The sequence below is a fragment of the Parasteatoda tepidariorum genome, chromosome 2 (assembly GCF_982258835.1).
Source record: "Parasteatoda tepidariorum strain Cologne lab strain chromosome 2, Ptep-v5.0, whole genome shotgun sequence".
Classification (NCBI taxonomy): Eukaryota; Metazoa; Arthropoda; class Arachnida; order Araneae; family Theridiidae; genus Parasteatoda; species Parasteatoda tepidariorum.
In genome coordinates, this window is record NC_141756.1 from 27,278,407 (window position 1) to 27,296,069 (window position 17,663).

General features: G+C 33.0%; 2 protein-coding genes across 2 annotated transcripts; both read left to right on the plus strand.

The window, feature by feature from the left end:
- The first annotated feature begins 2,707 nt into the window (after window positions 1-2,707).
- On the plus strand, window positions 2,708-3,244 carry LOC107436286 (speckle-type POZ protein). The gene has a single exon (XM_087156522.1). It carries the CDS (start codon window positions 2,708-2,710, stop codon window positions 3,242-3,244), a length of 537 nt encoding a protein of 178 aa, XP_087012648.1.
- Window positions 3,245-7,113: 3,869 nt separating this feature from the next.
- Window positions 7,114-17,141, plus strand: LOC107436339 (uncharacterized). Its single transcript, XM_016048017.4, has 2 exons — window positions 7,114-9,146; window positions 15,734-17,141. The coding sequence occupies exons 1-2, from the start codon at window positions 7,715-7,717 to the stop codon at window positions 17,005-17,007; spliced, it is 2,706 nt and encodes a 901-aa protein (XP_015903503.3). The 5' UTR covers window positions 7,114-7,714; the 3' UTR covers window positions 17,008-17,141.
- Window positions 17,142-17,663: the final 522 nt, after the last annotated feature.

The following is a 17,663-nucleotide window of genomic DNA, read 5'->3' on the forward strand; positions in this document are numbered from 1 at the left end:
TACATTCAGGTTTATTTTTAAATTTTGCCAGATTAAATGATTATACTAAGTCTTAAAAAAGAAATATTAAGAGCAGACAAATTTACAACATTATACTAACTATCGAAAAAAAGATTAATCTTATAATATTATAAAATATTTTCTTTTCGTAATATATCTAGAGAGGTTCGTGATATTTCTCCCAATCTTATATAACGATGTTTTTATTTCTAAGTTATAATAATCTGAAAATATATATTAAGGATAGGCATTACGGAAAACTTTCCACTTTTCTTGAATTTCAAAGGATTTATGCACAAGTTCAATCTTAAACTTCGCCATTTTAAGTGATGATGCTAAATTTTTAAAACAGGAAATATAAAAAGAAAGCAACTGTATAGCGTTAAACTAAATATCGAAAGAAGTTTATGCAATAACATATATTAATTTCTTGTGATAAATATAGAGAAGTTCTGAAATATATCTAGCTCATTTTCTCCCAACCTAACATGGAAATTCCATTTTTTCTATGTTATAATATTCGTAAACTACATATTAAGAATAGACATTAAGGAGGACCTGGTATTTTTTTTTTTAAATTCAAAATATTTTTTGTCAGAAAAGTTATTCATTATACTCAAGTTCTATTTGAAACTTTGCCATTTTTAGTGAAAATACTTAATTTTCGAAAAAGGAAATAGAAAGCAAATGTGTTGAGTTAAACTAAGTATCGAAAAATGACTAACAATGTAATATAAGAAATTAAATTTTTTGTAATAAATCTAGAGAAACTCTATTAGATATCTGGCGCAATATCTCCCACTAACGATGCCTCTATTCCTGTCTTTTTTGAGAGATAATATACTAACGAATACTTCCTAAACAGCTTTCGTAAAATTCTTTTAAAGAGAAAAAAAGTATGAAGGAAATGAAAAACATCAAATCAAAAAAAAATTAAACTGAAATCAATTAACAAGCAACACTCTGTGGGAAATAATTAAAATTACAACTTTAAATTTTAATTCTGATTTTCTGTTGTTGTTGTAGTTAATTTCCGTCGCACTAGAGCTGCGCAAGGGGCTATTGCCGACGGTCTGGGAAACATCCCTGAGGATGACCCGAAGACATGCCATCACAATTTTGATCCTCTGCAGAGGGGATGGCTCCCCTGCTTCGGTAGCCCGACGACCTTCACGCGAAGTCGAGCACTTTGTAGTAGAACAGTTTAACGAGGACCAATACCGCACACCCTTGGTCCCTACGCAGACTGATCTAAGTGGTCACCCACCCGCACACTGACTGCAGCCGGTGATGCTTGACTTGATCTGCTGGGAACCGTGTCTTAACGATCAGTCCACTGCGGGACTCTGATTTTCTGATTATCTTTTCTCTACCTAATAATATGTAGAAAAAACAGTTGTATAGAATGCAAAAAAAGGTTAAATATAACTAAAATAATAGAATAAATAGAAATTTTTAATATAGAAGAAAAAAAATTTAAAGTGGAATGCAGTAGAACGATGGATACTTTATATCGATTCTAATGATTTATACTGAGTAAATTTGTTAAAAAAAATTGAAAGAAATTCCATGATAGCAGGCGCTTATGGTCAGATGAAAAGAACCATTATGCATATTGACGTTGTTGCAATATCGCAATTATTACTAGAAATACTTCAAATAATAAGCTTAAAACATACCTGTACTCAAAAAATAAAATGCGAAAAACTAGCCTTATAATCAAGTTTATTAAATATTTAATATTGATATTTTTATGATACGGTCGCCAACTGGCAACCTTTCTCGGGATTGTTCACATCCTTCGCCCAAATCTAGCGTAATAGTATCAGCGGTTACCACGTGACGGAACCAAGTGCCAATTCTTCGTAAAAGAACAGAATAGTTACGTCAAGCATGTCTGGAAAAGTGTTTACGTTCTGCTGGAAAATCATAAATTTCTTATTGTGTTCAATGGAGAATGGAGCCTATTTACAAAGTCCTATTATTCGTACCAACAATTTTAAAAATGCGAAATGGTTCTTTCATTTGTTTCCGAACCTCTCAGATTTTATTTCACTTTCTCTCAGATATGAATTTGATGACTGCAAAGATAACATTGAAATATCTTATATGTTAGAAATAATTGATCCAAATGGCAAGATCTTGAAACAGAAGTATATTCCCCAAAGTTACTTCGCTACAAACTCTAGGCAAGGACCATATTCCCTGATGAAAATTGAAGAATTAAAATATCACCTGGAAAAATGGAAGACGGGTACGCTAGAAATCTGCTGCCACGTATTCGATGAAACTTATAATCAATTACCATTTTTTTACGAAACACGAACCGAAATCCAAGTGCAAAAGTATGTATTTGACTGGAACGTTACAGTCCCTCCATACAAGGACTGGTCGAAAAAAATAAACTGCTCTTTCCAAGAAGCGTACTCGTTTGATATCACTTTCACTGCACCTGATAAAAAGATTTGCGTACACATTAGGATACCTGAGGAACAACCACTACCTAGACTACACAAACTGAAAATATCTGTATTAAACAAAAGAGGAAGAGGATTATCTCTGTTTGCAAAACTCTATTTATGAATTCCAACCATCAGAATTTGAAATTTCATTTGAGAAAAACCAACTTGAATATGTAACAGGGTCTCTTTACTCTTGTTCATTTACATTAGCATGCACTATTTATGCACCTGCTGAATATAAGGAAATGGTATGTAACAGTTCTTTCCTGGAAAATATCTCTGGTGAGGAATTACAACAGTTTCTGATCCAGAGGCGCACTCTGTGTGATGATCTTAAGTGCATGTATGAAGACAAAAAACATTCTGATGTGAAATTACGATCAAACAATGAGATTATGCAAGTCCACAAATGTTTGCTGTCTGCTAGATCTTCTGTGTTTTCCGCCATGTTCGATCATGACATGGTTGAAAATCAGACTGGCATTGTTGACATTTTTGATGTAGATAATGAAACTCTGCGAGCCCTTATGGAATTTCTGTACACTGATACAATCAATATTACTGATTATGATCAGACCTTGAAGCTGATATTAGTGGCTGATAAATATGAGGTGAATATTTTAAAAGATGAATGCTCAAAGCTGTTAATGTCTAAGCTGTCTCCGCATAACGCTTGTGAAGTGATTTCTGTGGCTGAAATGATTCACCAGAAAGACTTAAAATATTTCGCATTAGATTATATAAAGGTAAACAAAAAATTAATTCTTTCGTTACCTAATTAGACAGAATTGGTAGATAAAAGCAAAAAATTAGCTATCGAGATTTTGACTAAGTTGTCAATTGAATAGATAGCATGCCTTATTATATCAATAACTTTGAAGCAAACTGCTTCTTAACTTAAAGAATAATTTCGCCTTCCTCAAAAGGCATTTTTATCTTTTTCTTCTATTAATTTGAATTTTAAGTGTCAAAACTTGATTTATAAGACAATCAGTTTTATTTAGCGTTTATCATATTGCAACACTCAATCAATTATATGCTATTTATTTAAACAGTATGAGAAAAATTACGAAGTTTAAAAAATAGTGGAAATAGTTCTTAAGTTTATTAAAGAACACATTATCCATCTCTGTTTATCACCTCAAAATTATGTTACTAAGTTATGTACTAAGTTAAGTAAATTATGTTACTAAGTTATGTAAAACTAAGTTATGTACTAAGTTAAGTAAATTATGTTACTAAGTTTTATGTTACTTCAATCTTGGAAACTTGAATGGAACAGTTCTTTCGTGTATGCTGTAGAAATAAAGTGCTGTAAATGTTTGTATTTTTTATTTGTTAATGGAATATGTTAATTATAGTTAATTAAAAATGAAAACCAAAATGTAGTCCCAGCGAGGGTTAAAAGTCCAAATATAAGACGAAAGAGATTAAAAATTCAATTGAAATCTGACAAGGTGGCAGAATCGATTATTAAAATTAGTTTGATTTTTAGTTGAAATTTTTTTAATAATCAAATTATCGTTGTTCAAATATATTTCAGTTGACTCCGATAATTAAACTAATTTTGATATTTAATGAATCGACCTTCCTTGACTGTGATTTATCAGATTTCGGTATCATTTTTGTTTTTTCAACACTTAAATGGGCCTTGGTAGCACACTGGTTAGAGAATTGGACTACGGTTCGGAGGGGCGGGGTTCGATCCATGACCCCGGTAAGACCCACCTAGAAAACGCAACACACGTTCTTGTAAAATCTGTTGATTCGAAAGTCTTGTAGTCGGTTACTGAGCACTACCATAGGTACAAGAGTCTGGAGAATATTTCATTCTAATTTAGATCTATTTGTAAATTGAGGAAGTTGTCTCCAAAAATTGTGATGGCATGTCTCAGGATCATCCTCAGGGATGTTTTGCAGACCACCGTCAATAGTCCATAGTGTAGTTCCAGCTTGAAGTATATAAAGTACCTGCCTAACCCAACACTTAAAAACTAATTTGAAACCCTTAATGCGTATACTTTCTTGAATTCATTTTTGTCAAGGATTCTAAGAATTCATATTAAGAGCAGTCACAGCGGAACACCCTTCACATTTCCTTAATAAAAAAATGCATGAAGCAAAGAATATTTACGATAAGGGTTATTTGTCTATACATACTCAAATTTTGCTTAGACAAGATATTCAATAAAACAAAAGCGTTTGTAAATACTATATAAGTAGTTTCCTTTGTTAATTTTTTTTAAACTGCTCTTTAACGTTATCGAAAATGTTGATACACCAGTAAGTATTTTATTTTCGCCATCCTAGAGCTGCTCAACGAAATATTGGCGACGGTCTGGGAAACATCCCTGAGGTTGATCTGAAGATATGCCATTGAAATTTTGATCGATTCCCTGCAAGGGCTTCAACCTGTTGAGTAGTCCGATGACTTGAGCATGAAGGCGAACACTTTAAGGTAGAACAGTTTAACGAAGGCCAATATCACGTAGATAAACTAGCTATATAGATAAATAGATAAACTGGCAACTATCATTAAAATTAAGATTTCAGATATATTTTATTGACCGCTAACTAGATTTCTCTTGTTCCTTCTACCACAAAATATTTCCAATCATAATCAATTCGTACTTATAATTATCATCCGTTATGTTTCTAATTCCCACACATATTATAAAAATAAACACCGAAGAGTAAATTTAGCAGAAAAACTTATTTTTAAGCCATATTTGAAAGAATCGCGATAAAATAACGAGATTGCCTTAAAGAACCATTTATTATTTGGTAATTTGATGGCTATCCTTTTTTATTAAATTTTGATCCTGATACTTCAACTTTGTGTCTGTGCTATTCGTGGACCTTTTAATAAATAGAATGGCTTCAGATATTAGAATCCGTTTACTGTGCAACGGTTTATTTAAAATGACGATTTATTAAAATGTTTAATATGAGTTAGATGATGATTAATTATTAATTTTAATACTAACTTGGAGAGAGAGGGCGAAAAGGGATATAAATTAGGCTTTCAAAAGCTTAATTATAATGTCCTGTGAGATAGATCTGTTTTATGCATCTTTTTTTAGGGTACTGAGATTTGTATATCTATTCGCGTACATATGCAGGTTTATTTACATATACAAAGAAAGGCTTATGAAGAATGGAATCGATATCAATTTTAAAAACAGATAACACAAGTTTGAACAGGAGAGCATAAATATAAATCCAGCGTTATACCGAGATTCGATCTCGCTACCTTTATGCTTTAGAGCGTTTAGCAGAAGAGTGATACTTCACGAACCAAGAATATGAGACTATTGGAGGGGTATACAGAGGGTATTGTCCTTCTACCAAACGCTCTGAAGGATAGAAGTAGCTGGTGCAATAGCTTTGGGCAAACTTTTTCAAATTTATGATATCTGTCCTGAAATTTTGTAAAAGTTTGCAAGTAATTCTTTGTATTGTACACACTAACAAGGGCACATGTACGTAAAACAATTTCAAGTCCCGGAGTGGATTGATCGTAAGGACACGGCTTCCAGTAGAACACCGAAGTCAAACATCACTGGTGTCAGTGAACGGGAGGGTGACCACATTGATCAGCCTGGGTAGGGACCGAGGACACGGTATCGGGCAAAGTGCTCGACATCGAGCGCCGTTCGTCGGGTTACCAAAGAAGGGGAGTAATCCCCTCTCTGCGGAGGATCAAAATTGCGATGGTATGACTTCGGATCATCCTCTGAGATGTTTACCAGACCGCCGTCAATAGCCCATTGTAAAGCTCTAGTGCGGCGTAAATAAAGTACCTAAAACAATTTTATTTATTTAATGTTACTTAGATGAATGCAAATTTGTGTATTCATCATAAAGTAAGCCCTAGTAAAATCGTAAAACAGATTGTACGAGTTAGTAATGGATATTAAAACGATGCACCCAGGTTTGCGGAGGGATTCGAAAATTCTACCTTCATTCTATAATGCATTATAAGAAGTGGAGTCCCGCAGCGGACTGATCGTTAAGACACGGTTCTCAGCAGATCACCGAAGTCAAGCATCACTGGCTATGGTCAGTGTGCGGGTGGGTGGCACCACTTGGATCAGTCTGCGTAGGGACCGAGGGTGTGCGGTATTGGTCCTCGTTAAACTGGACTACCGTAAAGTGCTTGACTTCACATGTAGATCGTCGGGCTACCGAAGCGGGGGTGCCATCACCTCTGCCGAGGATCAAAATTGTGATGGCACGTCTTCGGATCCTCCTCAGGAGTGTTTCCCAGACCGTCGTCAATAGCCCATCGTGCAGCTCTAGTGCGACGTAAATTAACTACAACAACAACAATAAGGAGCGGAAGCAATACTATTTCAAGTATTTATTTATTTATTCCTTATAATACATATGTGATTGCATGGTCATTACAACACATGATTTATGAGTCCTTATTAAGTTGAAGAACTGATAGCACAAGTTAGAGAAGGACGATACAAAGAATCAATCATTGTAGTGTCAAAGTAGCGGGTTCGAACCCCACCATAAACTTGCATCTTTGCAATATTCTTCTTTATCTTGTGCTATCAGGATTTTCAATTCATCAAGTACTTATGAGTCAAAATTTGGGACCACAAGACTGATGTGCATGTAACAATAAATGAGTAAATCAAAATTGATGCATACAGGCTTGCAACGGTATTCCAACCAGCTACCTCCATGCTTCCGTCTAAGGATGGTGGGACGGCCTGTTTGCTACATTTCAATGAGACACATCTTTATCACTTTTATAATAGTGTCTGTTAATTGCTATTTAAATAGAATCTTAAAAATGAAAACGATTTAAAAAAATTATGTGGACAAAATATAGAAATCGATTATGAGAATTTTGTACAGATGTTCTGATTTGAAGCATCACTGTATCTAAATGATGGAAATGTAGTCTTTTTAGTCAATATTTTGAAACCAAAAAAATCAGCAATCAAAACATTTAAGCGCTTCTTTAGTATTTATTAACTCAGAATGATTAACATCTACAAAATTAATCCAACACTATCAACTATTATCAAATGCATTCGATGAAAAAAGGAAATTAGAGAAATGATAAAACTTTTATGACATTTGACTAATCAGCGAAAATGACGTCAGCAATAGGAAACAAAACCTTTTGAAAACACTGAACAAAAAGCATTCCAACAGTGTTCGAACAAAGAATGTTCTTTTAATGATTCTGCTCTCATTACAAACAACCATATTTTTAGAAGCGTTTCATAATGCCGACTCTGTCTGGAAAAGTATTTACGTTTTCTTGGAAAATTGTAAATTATTCGCTGTGTCAATTGAAAAATGCGGAGAGATTGAAAAGTGTAGTGATTAGTACTGAAGATTTCCAGGACACCAAATGGTACTTAAGGCTGTACCCAAAAGGAGCTGACAAAGAAAATGTTGGTTTTATTTCATGCTTCCTATACAGAAATAAGGAGTGCGAGAAAAATGAATATGGTTTTTCAACATCCTGTACTTTAGAAATACTCAATCCAAATGGTAAAATATTGGCGTCCATGGAAAGAAAGTCCGTAGATGAACGTGGGAGAGGTTTGTTTCAATTTCTGGAAGTAGATCAACTTGAAAATGATATGAAAAGTTGGAAGACTGACATATTAGAGATCCGTTGTCAGTTATTTGATGAAAACTACAAACAACAATCTGTTATATGTGAAGCTGTAACCAAAATACAAAAGAAAAAACATTCATTCAACTGGACGATAACAGTTCCTGTAATGCAAGACTGGGTAAAAAAGGTTAAATGTCCAATCGAAGAACAATATCCGATTAACATAATTTTGACTGCGTCTGAGGGGAAAATTTTTTTAAAATTTAAAAAATCAAAGGAGCAACCATTAGCGGAGTTCTGGAAGCTCAAAATATTCATATTAAAAGAAGAAGGAATTGATATAGATTTAAAAAATTCTACTCATATATTCAACTCATCTGAGTTTGAAACTTCATTTGAAAAAAACCAGCTAGAGGATAAAAGTGATGTATATTCCATGTGTTCATTTAAATTGGTGTGTACAATTTTTATTTCTGATGGTACTTCAAGAACGAAATTTGTAAATTATTCCTACGAAAATGATGCATGTGTCGGACTTGGTCTGTTGGAGATTCCTAAGTTACCTTTGCAGAAGGATTTAAGGAAGATGCTTTTGGAAAAAGAACATACTGATTTGAATTTGCATGCTGGAAATGAAATTATTCCAGTCCATAAATGCTTATTGTCAGCCCGATCTCCTGTTTTCTCTGCCATGTTTAAGCGAGATATGATGGAAAATCAAACTGGCGTTGTTGACATTCCTGATGTAGAAAGTGAAGTTCTGCGCTCTTTTGTTGAATATCTGTACACTGACATATTCTCTAACACTGATTTTGATCATGTCTTGAATCTGTTGTTAGCGGCTGATAAATATCAAGTGAATAGCTTGAAAGAAAGATGTTCTAAAATATTGATTTCCAAAATATCGACGGAAAACATTTATGAAGTGATTTCTGTCGCTGATTTAGTGAATCAAGTAGCCTTAAAACAGCTTGCATTGAACTATATCAAAACAAACAAAATGACAATTATTCAGTCACCTGAATGGTCTGAATGGGTGGAAAGAAACATGAAACTGGCTATTGAAATTTTGACGAAACTATCATTAGATTGAAAAGGAAATGTTAATCATTATCACAAAGTTATTCAGTTTAAGATAGAAACAGAATGACACTTTTATTTACAGGGAAAACATTTTTCAATTTTCTTAGTGCTATTGATTTGATTCATTTATATATTAAACATGATTCTTAACACCAAGTATCGTCAATCTAGATATTTTATTCGCATATTTTTTTGTAAATCTGCTAATAGAAGTATTATATATTTAACTTTTTTTCTAAGAATACTGGATGCGTGGAGTCTAGCCCAACTGACAATAATAAAATAGAAACTTCGTTCTAAACAGGTACATCAATCAATAGCCTCGTAGTAAGTATATTAAGTTATAAATAAAATGTTATTTTTAACATAATATAAAAAGCATATTTGTCAAAATGTCAAATTTTTTGACGTGTTTTGAGGAGATTTAATAATTCCTGATGAGCTCATTGGTGAGCCCCATTTTACTTTTTTTATTATTTTTCCTAGAATGTAAGTTTGTCTATTTCATTAGTGCACTTACCTTCACTAGAATTTAGTGCACGAAATATTTATCGCACTATTTTAATGTGTTACATTACTGAGTGTTTAATTATTTGCATGAATTTTTTTTTATTCTCGTTAAATACACTTTATTTTTCTGTTTTAAAGCATATTCTCAGTTTCAAAAACTCCACCATGGCAAATCTGTGATTGTTAAGAACTAATTTATCTCTACCTAAAAGAAATATAAAATTTAAAGGTTTAAGTTCCATATTCTCCTATGTTTTTAGAGCTAAAATGATAGACATTAATAATTTTTTTAAAACTAAGTTATTTTGTGAAAGATTCTGCATTCCTATGTTGAAATATTTGTAAAGTACAGTTGATTATTTTCCGAAACCATTCATTTCAATAGGATTTGAAATGCTCTTGGATAAAATTATGACTAGGATATATCGTCGCTTTGAAACTAAACCGTGGTAATTCAAAAAAGCAAGTTTTTCAGGAGAGCGATTTCAAACTTTCCGCGCTAATGCTAACCGCGGCAATGCGATGACGATTTATCTGCTCTCTAAATTAACTTTATGGAACTATAAAGATAACAGGTTGTTTTTCTAAAAAGGTAACTTTTTTTAAACAAAATGTCCCAAAATCTCATTTTTCGACTTTTTTAAGATACAACGGTTTAGTTCAAAGCGACGATATAAGAAAGACTTTTTAGAAAAAATGGAATCTCCTAGTTATTTAAAAAGTAGCAAATGAATTAAAAACAATAACATTTAATTGGTTTTCAGGCATTCTTGATATCTTAAAAATGGCCTCTTTAAAAATACTTATCAAAACATAAGAAAATGTAACGAATTCAATCACAATATGATCTTTTTTATTTTATATAATGTCCTAGAAATTGTTAACCCGACTATAAGCACAATTATCGGTTAATATTTGATTTTTAATTTGATAATAATATTGCATCCTTTTTCCATTTAATTTTTTACTTGGTTCTGAATTTACATAATATAAAACAGGTTCAATTAAGACGAAATATAAAATGGGAATTAACATTATTTTTTTTAAAAAATAAAACGAAATATTACTGTTGAAACTCATGTTATGTGTAATTTCTCGGATTAAAAATACTTCTTTTATTAAGAGTCATTACAGTTTTCATAAATTTGTTATTTTTTATCGAATTTATGTTTAAGTTGTATTTTTAAGGCAAAAAGGAAAATATATTAAACGTATTTTACTTACTAATTTAGAATAAAATAAATGTGTAAAGAGAAATGCAAATTTTCATTGATACTATCCTGTTTCGGAGATCTGCGAAAATCTTTTTACAGCAACATCTATATCCGTATATTAAATATCTAATTCCACATTACCATTTGTACATAAAACTACAATTCATTAAGCACGATTGGTATCAACTATAAGTTAGCAATTTTTGCGGAATAATAAATTTTTATTCTGAAATTTAAAGGTTTGTATGAAAGGTTATATGGGTGTCTTCGTAAATTTGTATTTACAAAGAAGCAGCTTAATAACTCTCTTCTCAGTTTGAGAAACAAATAGAACTATTAATGAATGGCAGCAAGAAAAAGTAGGTTACAGCAGAATTTGAAGCCTGTTCGACACTTCATAGCAGTCAGCGGAAGAACAATATTGAAGGGCAAGGTGCAAATTAAAAAAATAAAAAGCATGTTATCAGGGCCTTCTTTGTGGGGTGTTGTCTTTCTGCCAAATGCTCTGAGGGGTTGAGATAATGGGTTCAATATCATTGTACTGTTTTTTTTCTTCATTTTTTTATTATCTGTTCTGCTTAAAGGCCATTAAACACACAAGTCTGTATATGTATCTAAAACAAATTATATTTACTAACGCATCCATGGTTAAGCTTTGATTCGAACCCACTTCCTCTATTTCAAACAGCGCTTGGCGGATGAACCAACCTGCTGTAAAAGAATAAAAATAAAAAAATAGATAAATAAAAGAAAAATAAATAATAGTATTCCAATTATTTATTTGTATTTGTGTATTGTTTCACATACATTATGAACCCTAGTCAAGTTAAAGAATGGATTGCTCAAATTAGAGAAAGACATTACAAACATGCATCTAATGTAATGTGGAGATAGAGGGTTCGTGTCCCAGTAAATGTCGTTTGTGACGTCCTTCTCAATCCAGGCAAGACATAAGCCGACTAGACTTGACAAGGGCATAAGCCGAGCCTTGTAATGAGTACGCAATCCTGGTAACAAATTATAAATATACATAAATAGCTGCATCCAGGGTTGCACTTTGTGTTAGATTGCGAACACTTATACTACTATAGCACTATACACTTACTATAATCGAGCACTTTATGTTAAAACAGTATATCGAGGACGGAAACCACACACACACTCTGGTATTTCGAAGGATTATTAAAGTGGTCACCGAACCGTTTAATGAGCGAAGAAGTCTGCAAGTCTGTATAACAATAAATGAAAATAAATAATTGAATACTTTAAGTTTATAATGGGATTCGAACCCATCTCTACGCTTTCATTTCAGGATTCTGGAACAGATCTATGGCGTAATAATTAAGGTACTGATTTAGTTTAGCCTTGTCCGGGCATTCATACATTTATATGCGCATGTTTTCTTGCAGTCATAATTTTTTCAAATGTTAGTACATAGAGAAAGAAACTATAAACCGACATTTAATAAATGTAACAATCGTTAACTAAACGAATTTATTCAACTTCTGTGCCTTCTCAAACTCTACTAGTGTTATTTTTGTTAAAATTCATCAAAATTCCAGCAATTTAAGCGTTTCAACACAAATACAGTTCCTCCAGGGAGTGAAAATACTCCTCAATTACTTCAGTGCCTTAGTGAGGAATTAAAAAAAAATAGAGATTACTAATTTATAGAAAATAGACAGTTTTGAACTAAACGTTCTTTTTTAAATAATTTATTGTAAATTTTACGAACCTTCTTAAATTTTAGCAAAATTTTTTAAAAAAAATGGGATTTAAATAATGTTTTAAATTAATGATACTTTAAATTAAACAGTATCCTTTTCTTATTATTTTTATATAACAAACACTTTTTGTCAATAGTTTTGATCTTGTCCTAATCTTAGTCACAAGGAGTCAAGTTTCACCTCACCCAATCCCCCTTATGACAAGACCCGCTACATAAAAATATACCAACAGTTTAGAAATAAAATTCCTCCTACAGATCATTTTCTAAATTTTGCTTTTAAACTTTCGAAATATCTATTTTAATCTACTTTCTAAGTCAAACAACAATAATGGGAAGGTGAGTACTTATTCCAATAAATATGAAGAAAGAATTATAAAATAGGATTATGTAATAATATTTAATCCATAACTGAATGCCTCTGTTGACCTACGAGAAAGTATAAGGGATAAGAGCTGGAGTGAGGCAGATATTAAGGCAGTGCCAGATAAGCCTCGCCGAGATGCAGCAGCCACCTTTAGACTCCTAACAGGTCATGATTGTCTAGGAGAACACCTACATCGTATAGGTATTTATGATCACCCTCAGTGTCAACTGTGTGGTTTTGGAAAACCAATGAATAGAGAGCACCTCCATGGCTGTAGGAGGCTCCACGGACTTGAATCGGAGACCGCAAGATATTGGCATGGGAGGGAGCTTTTGGGAAAATGACTTCGGTCTTTTGTTATTTTCTATTTTTATTGTTCCTCTGTGTTATTGTTTGTATTCCCTGCCATTGAAAATTTAAAAAAAAATAATATTTAATCTGCGGAGATCGAAATGCGTATGTCACACTTCTTGGTATCTCCTCTCCTCCTGCCCAGTAGAATGCCGAAGTCAAGCATCACAATCAGCGGGTGGGTAATCATTTTGATCAACTTGAAAAGGGAGAGAGGGTGTGCTGTATCCGGTTTCATTAAACTATTCTATCATAAAGGGCTCGACTTCACGTACAGGTAGGTCATTAGGCTACCAAAGCGGGGAAGTCATCCCCTATGATAAAGATCAAAATTGTGATAGCATGTCTTCGAATCATCCTCGAGGATGTTTGCCTAATCGTCACCAATGGTCCATTGTGCTAACCGTGATGGTTATGGGATTAAAACTCTCGCCTCTCAATAAGATGATCGGGGTTCGAATCCTGGCGATAGCTGGTTTATACTAATTCCGCTCCCAGCTCACATCGACCACATTGCTGATGTAAAATATACTCTGAGTTAAGCGGATCATGGATCCGTTTAACACCGGATCTCGCCTTGCCATCAGGCTAACAGTGGGAGGTTTTCCTGGTTTTCCTCTCCATGTAAAGCAAATAAGGGTTAGTTCCATCAAAAAGTCCACCACGAAGTTTAGTTTCTCCCAATACTTGATCCAAGAGTTCTTTTGTCTTCTGGATAGGCCTCAAAATTACAAGGCAATGGAGTTGAAGACTGGTATACCTAAACTCAAAACTGGAACTATCGTTCAGCAACGGTTATAAAATAAAATAAAATCCATTCTGCATCTTTAGAGCAAAGTAATTCATCAAAATCTGCTAAGCCATTCCGCATATTTACGAGAGAAAAAAATTCTCATTTTATTGCGAAAACACAAATAAAATTCCAACTTAATTTGCTTTTTTTCTGAAAAAGAAAAGAAAACGCTTAAGTATTAAACTAGGTATCCATTTCTCACTTCTTACACTTTCGCTAACAAATCTAATTCCCTCCTTGGCATTGAAAAACCCATACGTCAATCGCATGGAGCTTCAATTCCCAATAAAAATGAGGCAGTTTCATCTGAAACTGAGACATATGAATTCTTCATGCACCTAATCATATGAACTCTTCATGCATCTTCAAGCACCTTTTCGCACTTCTTTTATGAAAATTCAAAAGATGCAAAAGATAATAGGTGGATACAGATTGGTTAGTTTTATAGACGAATGCTGCATGAAGCTAAGGAAAAAAAGTTTCAATTTATTTATATATTGGAGAAAGTTATTTTAATTTTTAAATACATAAAAAGTTTCTATAATTGACAGACTCTGTAAACAATGTTTAACTTGAGGGAAGTATCATACTTTTGATTATCATTTTAGATTTAAGATAAAAGTTATTGCCACTGGCACTAATTTCTCAGAAAATTATTATCAACATTGCTTCATATAGTCATAACACAAACATTAAATGATACACTCTGTTATTTTATGTAATACTCGAGAAATGATTAAAGAGCATTTCAAATATAGAAATATTATTGATGCGGTAATTATGCTTCAAGTTATTTTACACCAAAATTTAAGATTTATTTTTTACATCCTTTCATTCAGTTTAACAAAAATTCTTACGTCACGGTGAGTTAGTAAATCTGAATACAGCTCGAAATGCACGTTTACGAAAATGGACATAACTCGAAATGCGTGTTTTCAAAAATGGACATAATTCGAAATGCATGGTTACGAAAATGGACATAACTCGAAATGCGTGTTTTCAAAAATGGACATAATTCGAAATGCATGGTTACGAAAATGGACATAACTCGAAATGCGTGTTTTCAAAAATGGACATAATTCGAAATGCATGGTTACGAAAATGGACATAACTCGAAATGCGTGTTTTCAAAAATGGACATAATTCGAAATGCATGGTTACGAAAATGGACATAACTCGAAATGCGTGTTTTCAAAAATGGACATAATTCGAAATGCATGGTTACGAAAATGGACATAACTCGAAATGCGTGTTTTCAAAAATGAACATAATTCGAAATGCATGGTTACGAAAATAGACATAACTCGAAATGCGTGTTTTCGAAAATGGACTTAACTCGAAATGCATGGTTGCGAAATTGAACCCAACTCGAAATGCGTGCTTACAAAACTGATCACAGCTCAAAATGCATGTTTACGAAGCTCTAGCTGTGTCCACTTTCGTAAAAACGCATTTTGAGCCGAGTCCATTTTCATAAACATGCATTTTGAGCCTTCTCCAGATCTCATCGACAATTAGCAAGGGAATTACGTATTCTCATGTCCGTAAATGAGTAATATGTTCCTGATCTTTCATATGCATCTGATTGTTTTTTGTATAACCCCAAAGGTTAATCTGTATGTTTTAATCTTTTATTAAAAACCAAATAAGTTGTCGTTTATGTTTTTATTTGGGGAATAAAAAGTATTTATTTCAGGCTTCAAACACTGTAAATTTTCAAAGTATTAAGGTTTTTATCATGTCACACGAAACTGCAGGAGTGCTTACAATCAACTTGACAATCGGCAATCTCGGTCCAATTTTAAATACAATGGGTGAATACCAGAAAAAAAGTAAAATTATTGAGGCTAAACAATTGAATGGCACAAAATGGTATTTAACACTGCACCGATATCATTCATCACCTCCAGGTTGTTTTTCGTGTTTTCTATGCAGGCAGAATGACGACGACAAATCTGAAAATATATCAGTAACATATAAATTAGAACTGATTGATATGATGGATGGGACAATTTTAAAATCAGTCGTAAAGGAAAATATCACTTTTTCAAAAGTATCCAGCAGTGAAGTTAGCAGTTTTCTTGATAGTAATTCCTGGGAAATGTATCGGGAAAATTATGGTTTTTCGACAATCCGGACAGTTACTGTCCGCTGCCACATAACTGACGCAAGCTACAAAAAACAAGCAATGACGATGGAAATTCCAACTGTAATCCATACACAGTGGAAAATAAATATTTTTGGTCCAGAAATCTGGTCAAAGAAAGTAAAAGTTCCATTTCATGAATCTACTCAAATAGATATTATTATGTGCGCTTCCGATGAAAGAATCAACATAAAAATTGAAAAAGTGGATTCGTTACAACCTTATGAAATTAATATATCAATATTGAGTGATGGAAATCGTAAAATAGATTGTGAATTGCCAAAAAAAGCCGTCGAAAACCAGAAATTTGAGACTTGGATTGAAAAAAGTCAGCTTGTGGACAAATCACGTTTTCACTTACCGTATTCGTTCATTCTGGTGTGTACCATCATAACTTCTGATGGAAATTTGGATTCAAGAGCTGAGAATCGGACGCAGGATAGTTCTTTTCCATGTTTAATGGTTTCTCCTTTACCTCTACAAGAGGATCTCAAAGAAATGCTATTGAACGACAAGCATAGCGACGTTAAATTGAAGACACATGACAAAATCATACCGGCTCACAAATGCTTGCTGTCAGCCCGATCTCCCGTGTTCTCCACCATGTTCGATCAAGATATGCTGGAAACTCAGACTGGCGTTGTTGATATTCCTGATGTAGAAAGTGAAACTCTGCAATCATTTTTAGAGTTTCTGTACACTGATACGATCACCAACACTGATTATGAGAAATTGTTGAGACTGATGATGGTGGCTGATTAATATCAAGTGGATTACTTGAAAAAACGATGCTCATTAATACTGATGTCCAAACTGTCGTTGGAGAACGTCTGTGAAGTGGTTTCTGTTTCTGATGTGGTCAATCAACCGAATTTGAAATTGTGTGCAATTAATTTTATAAAAGAACACAAAAAGAAGATTGTTTCCTCACCTGCTTGGTCTGAGTGGGTGGAAAAGAACTTGAAATTGGCAGTTGAAGTTTTGTGGAAGTTGATTGATATTTGAACCGAAACGCAATGCAAATTTCACTAAAGTAAGTCATTTTTTAATGGTACAGAAATTTGGTACAGAAATTTAAGTTAATATTTATATAACCTATCTAATAATTAAGTTATTGTAATTATAGCTTATAAGCTTACCCTCAAAACGCAACTTCTTTTTTCTTTTAATTGTCAATTTCATTAATTTTATAACGTTTAGAAAACAGTTTATAGAAGGTGTTTTGGTTAGGTGTTAGGTTTTGCAAATTTACTTTTCTGGCTTTAATACAAATTAATACCACTGCATCTTCTTTTTAGATAATTTTCTGTAATGTTATTAATGTATTGCTTTTCTTATTGACTTCGCTGTATTAGATTTGACAAAGCACGTTTTATAAGGGCGCTTTTTATATATTAATAGAAATATTAAAAATATTT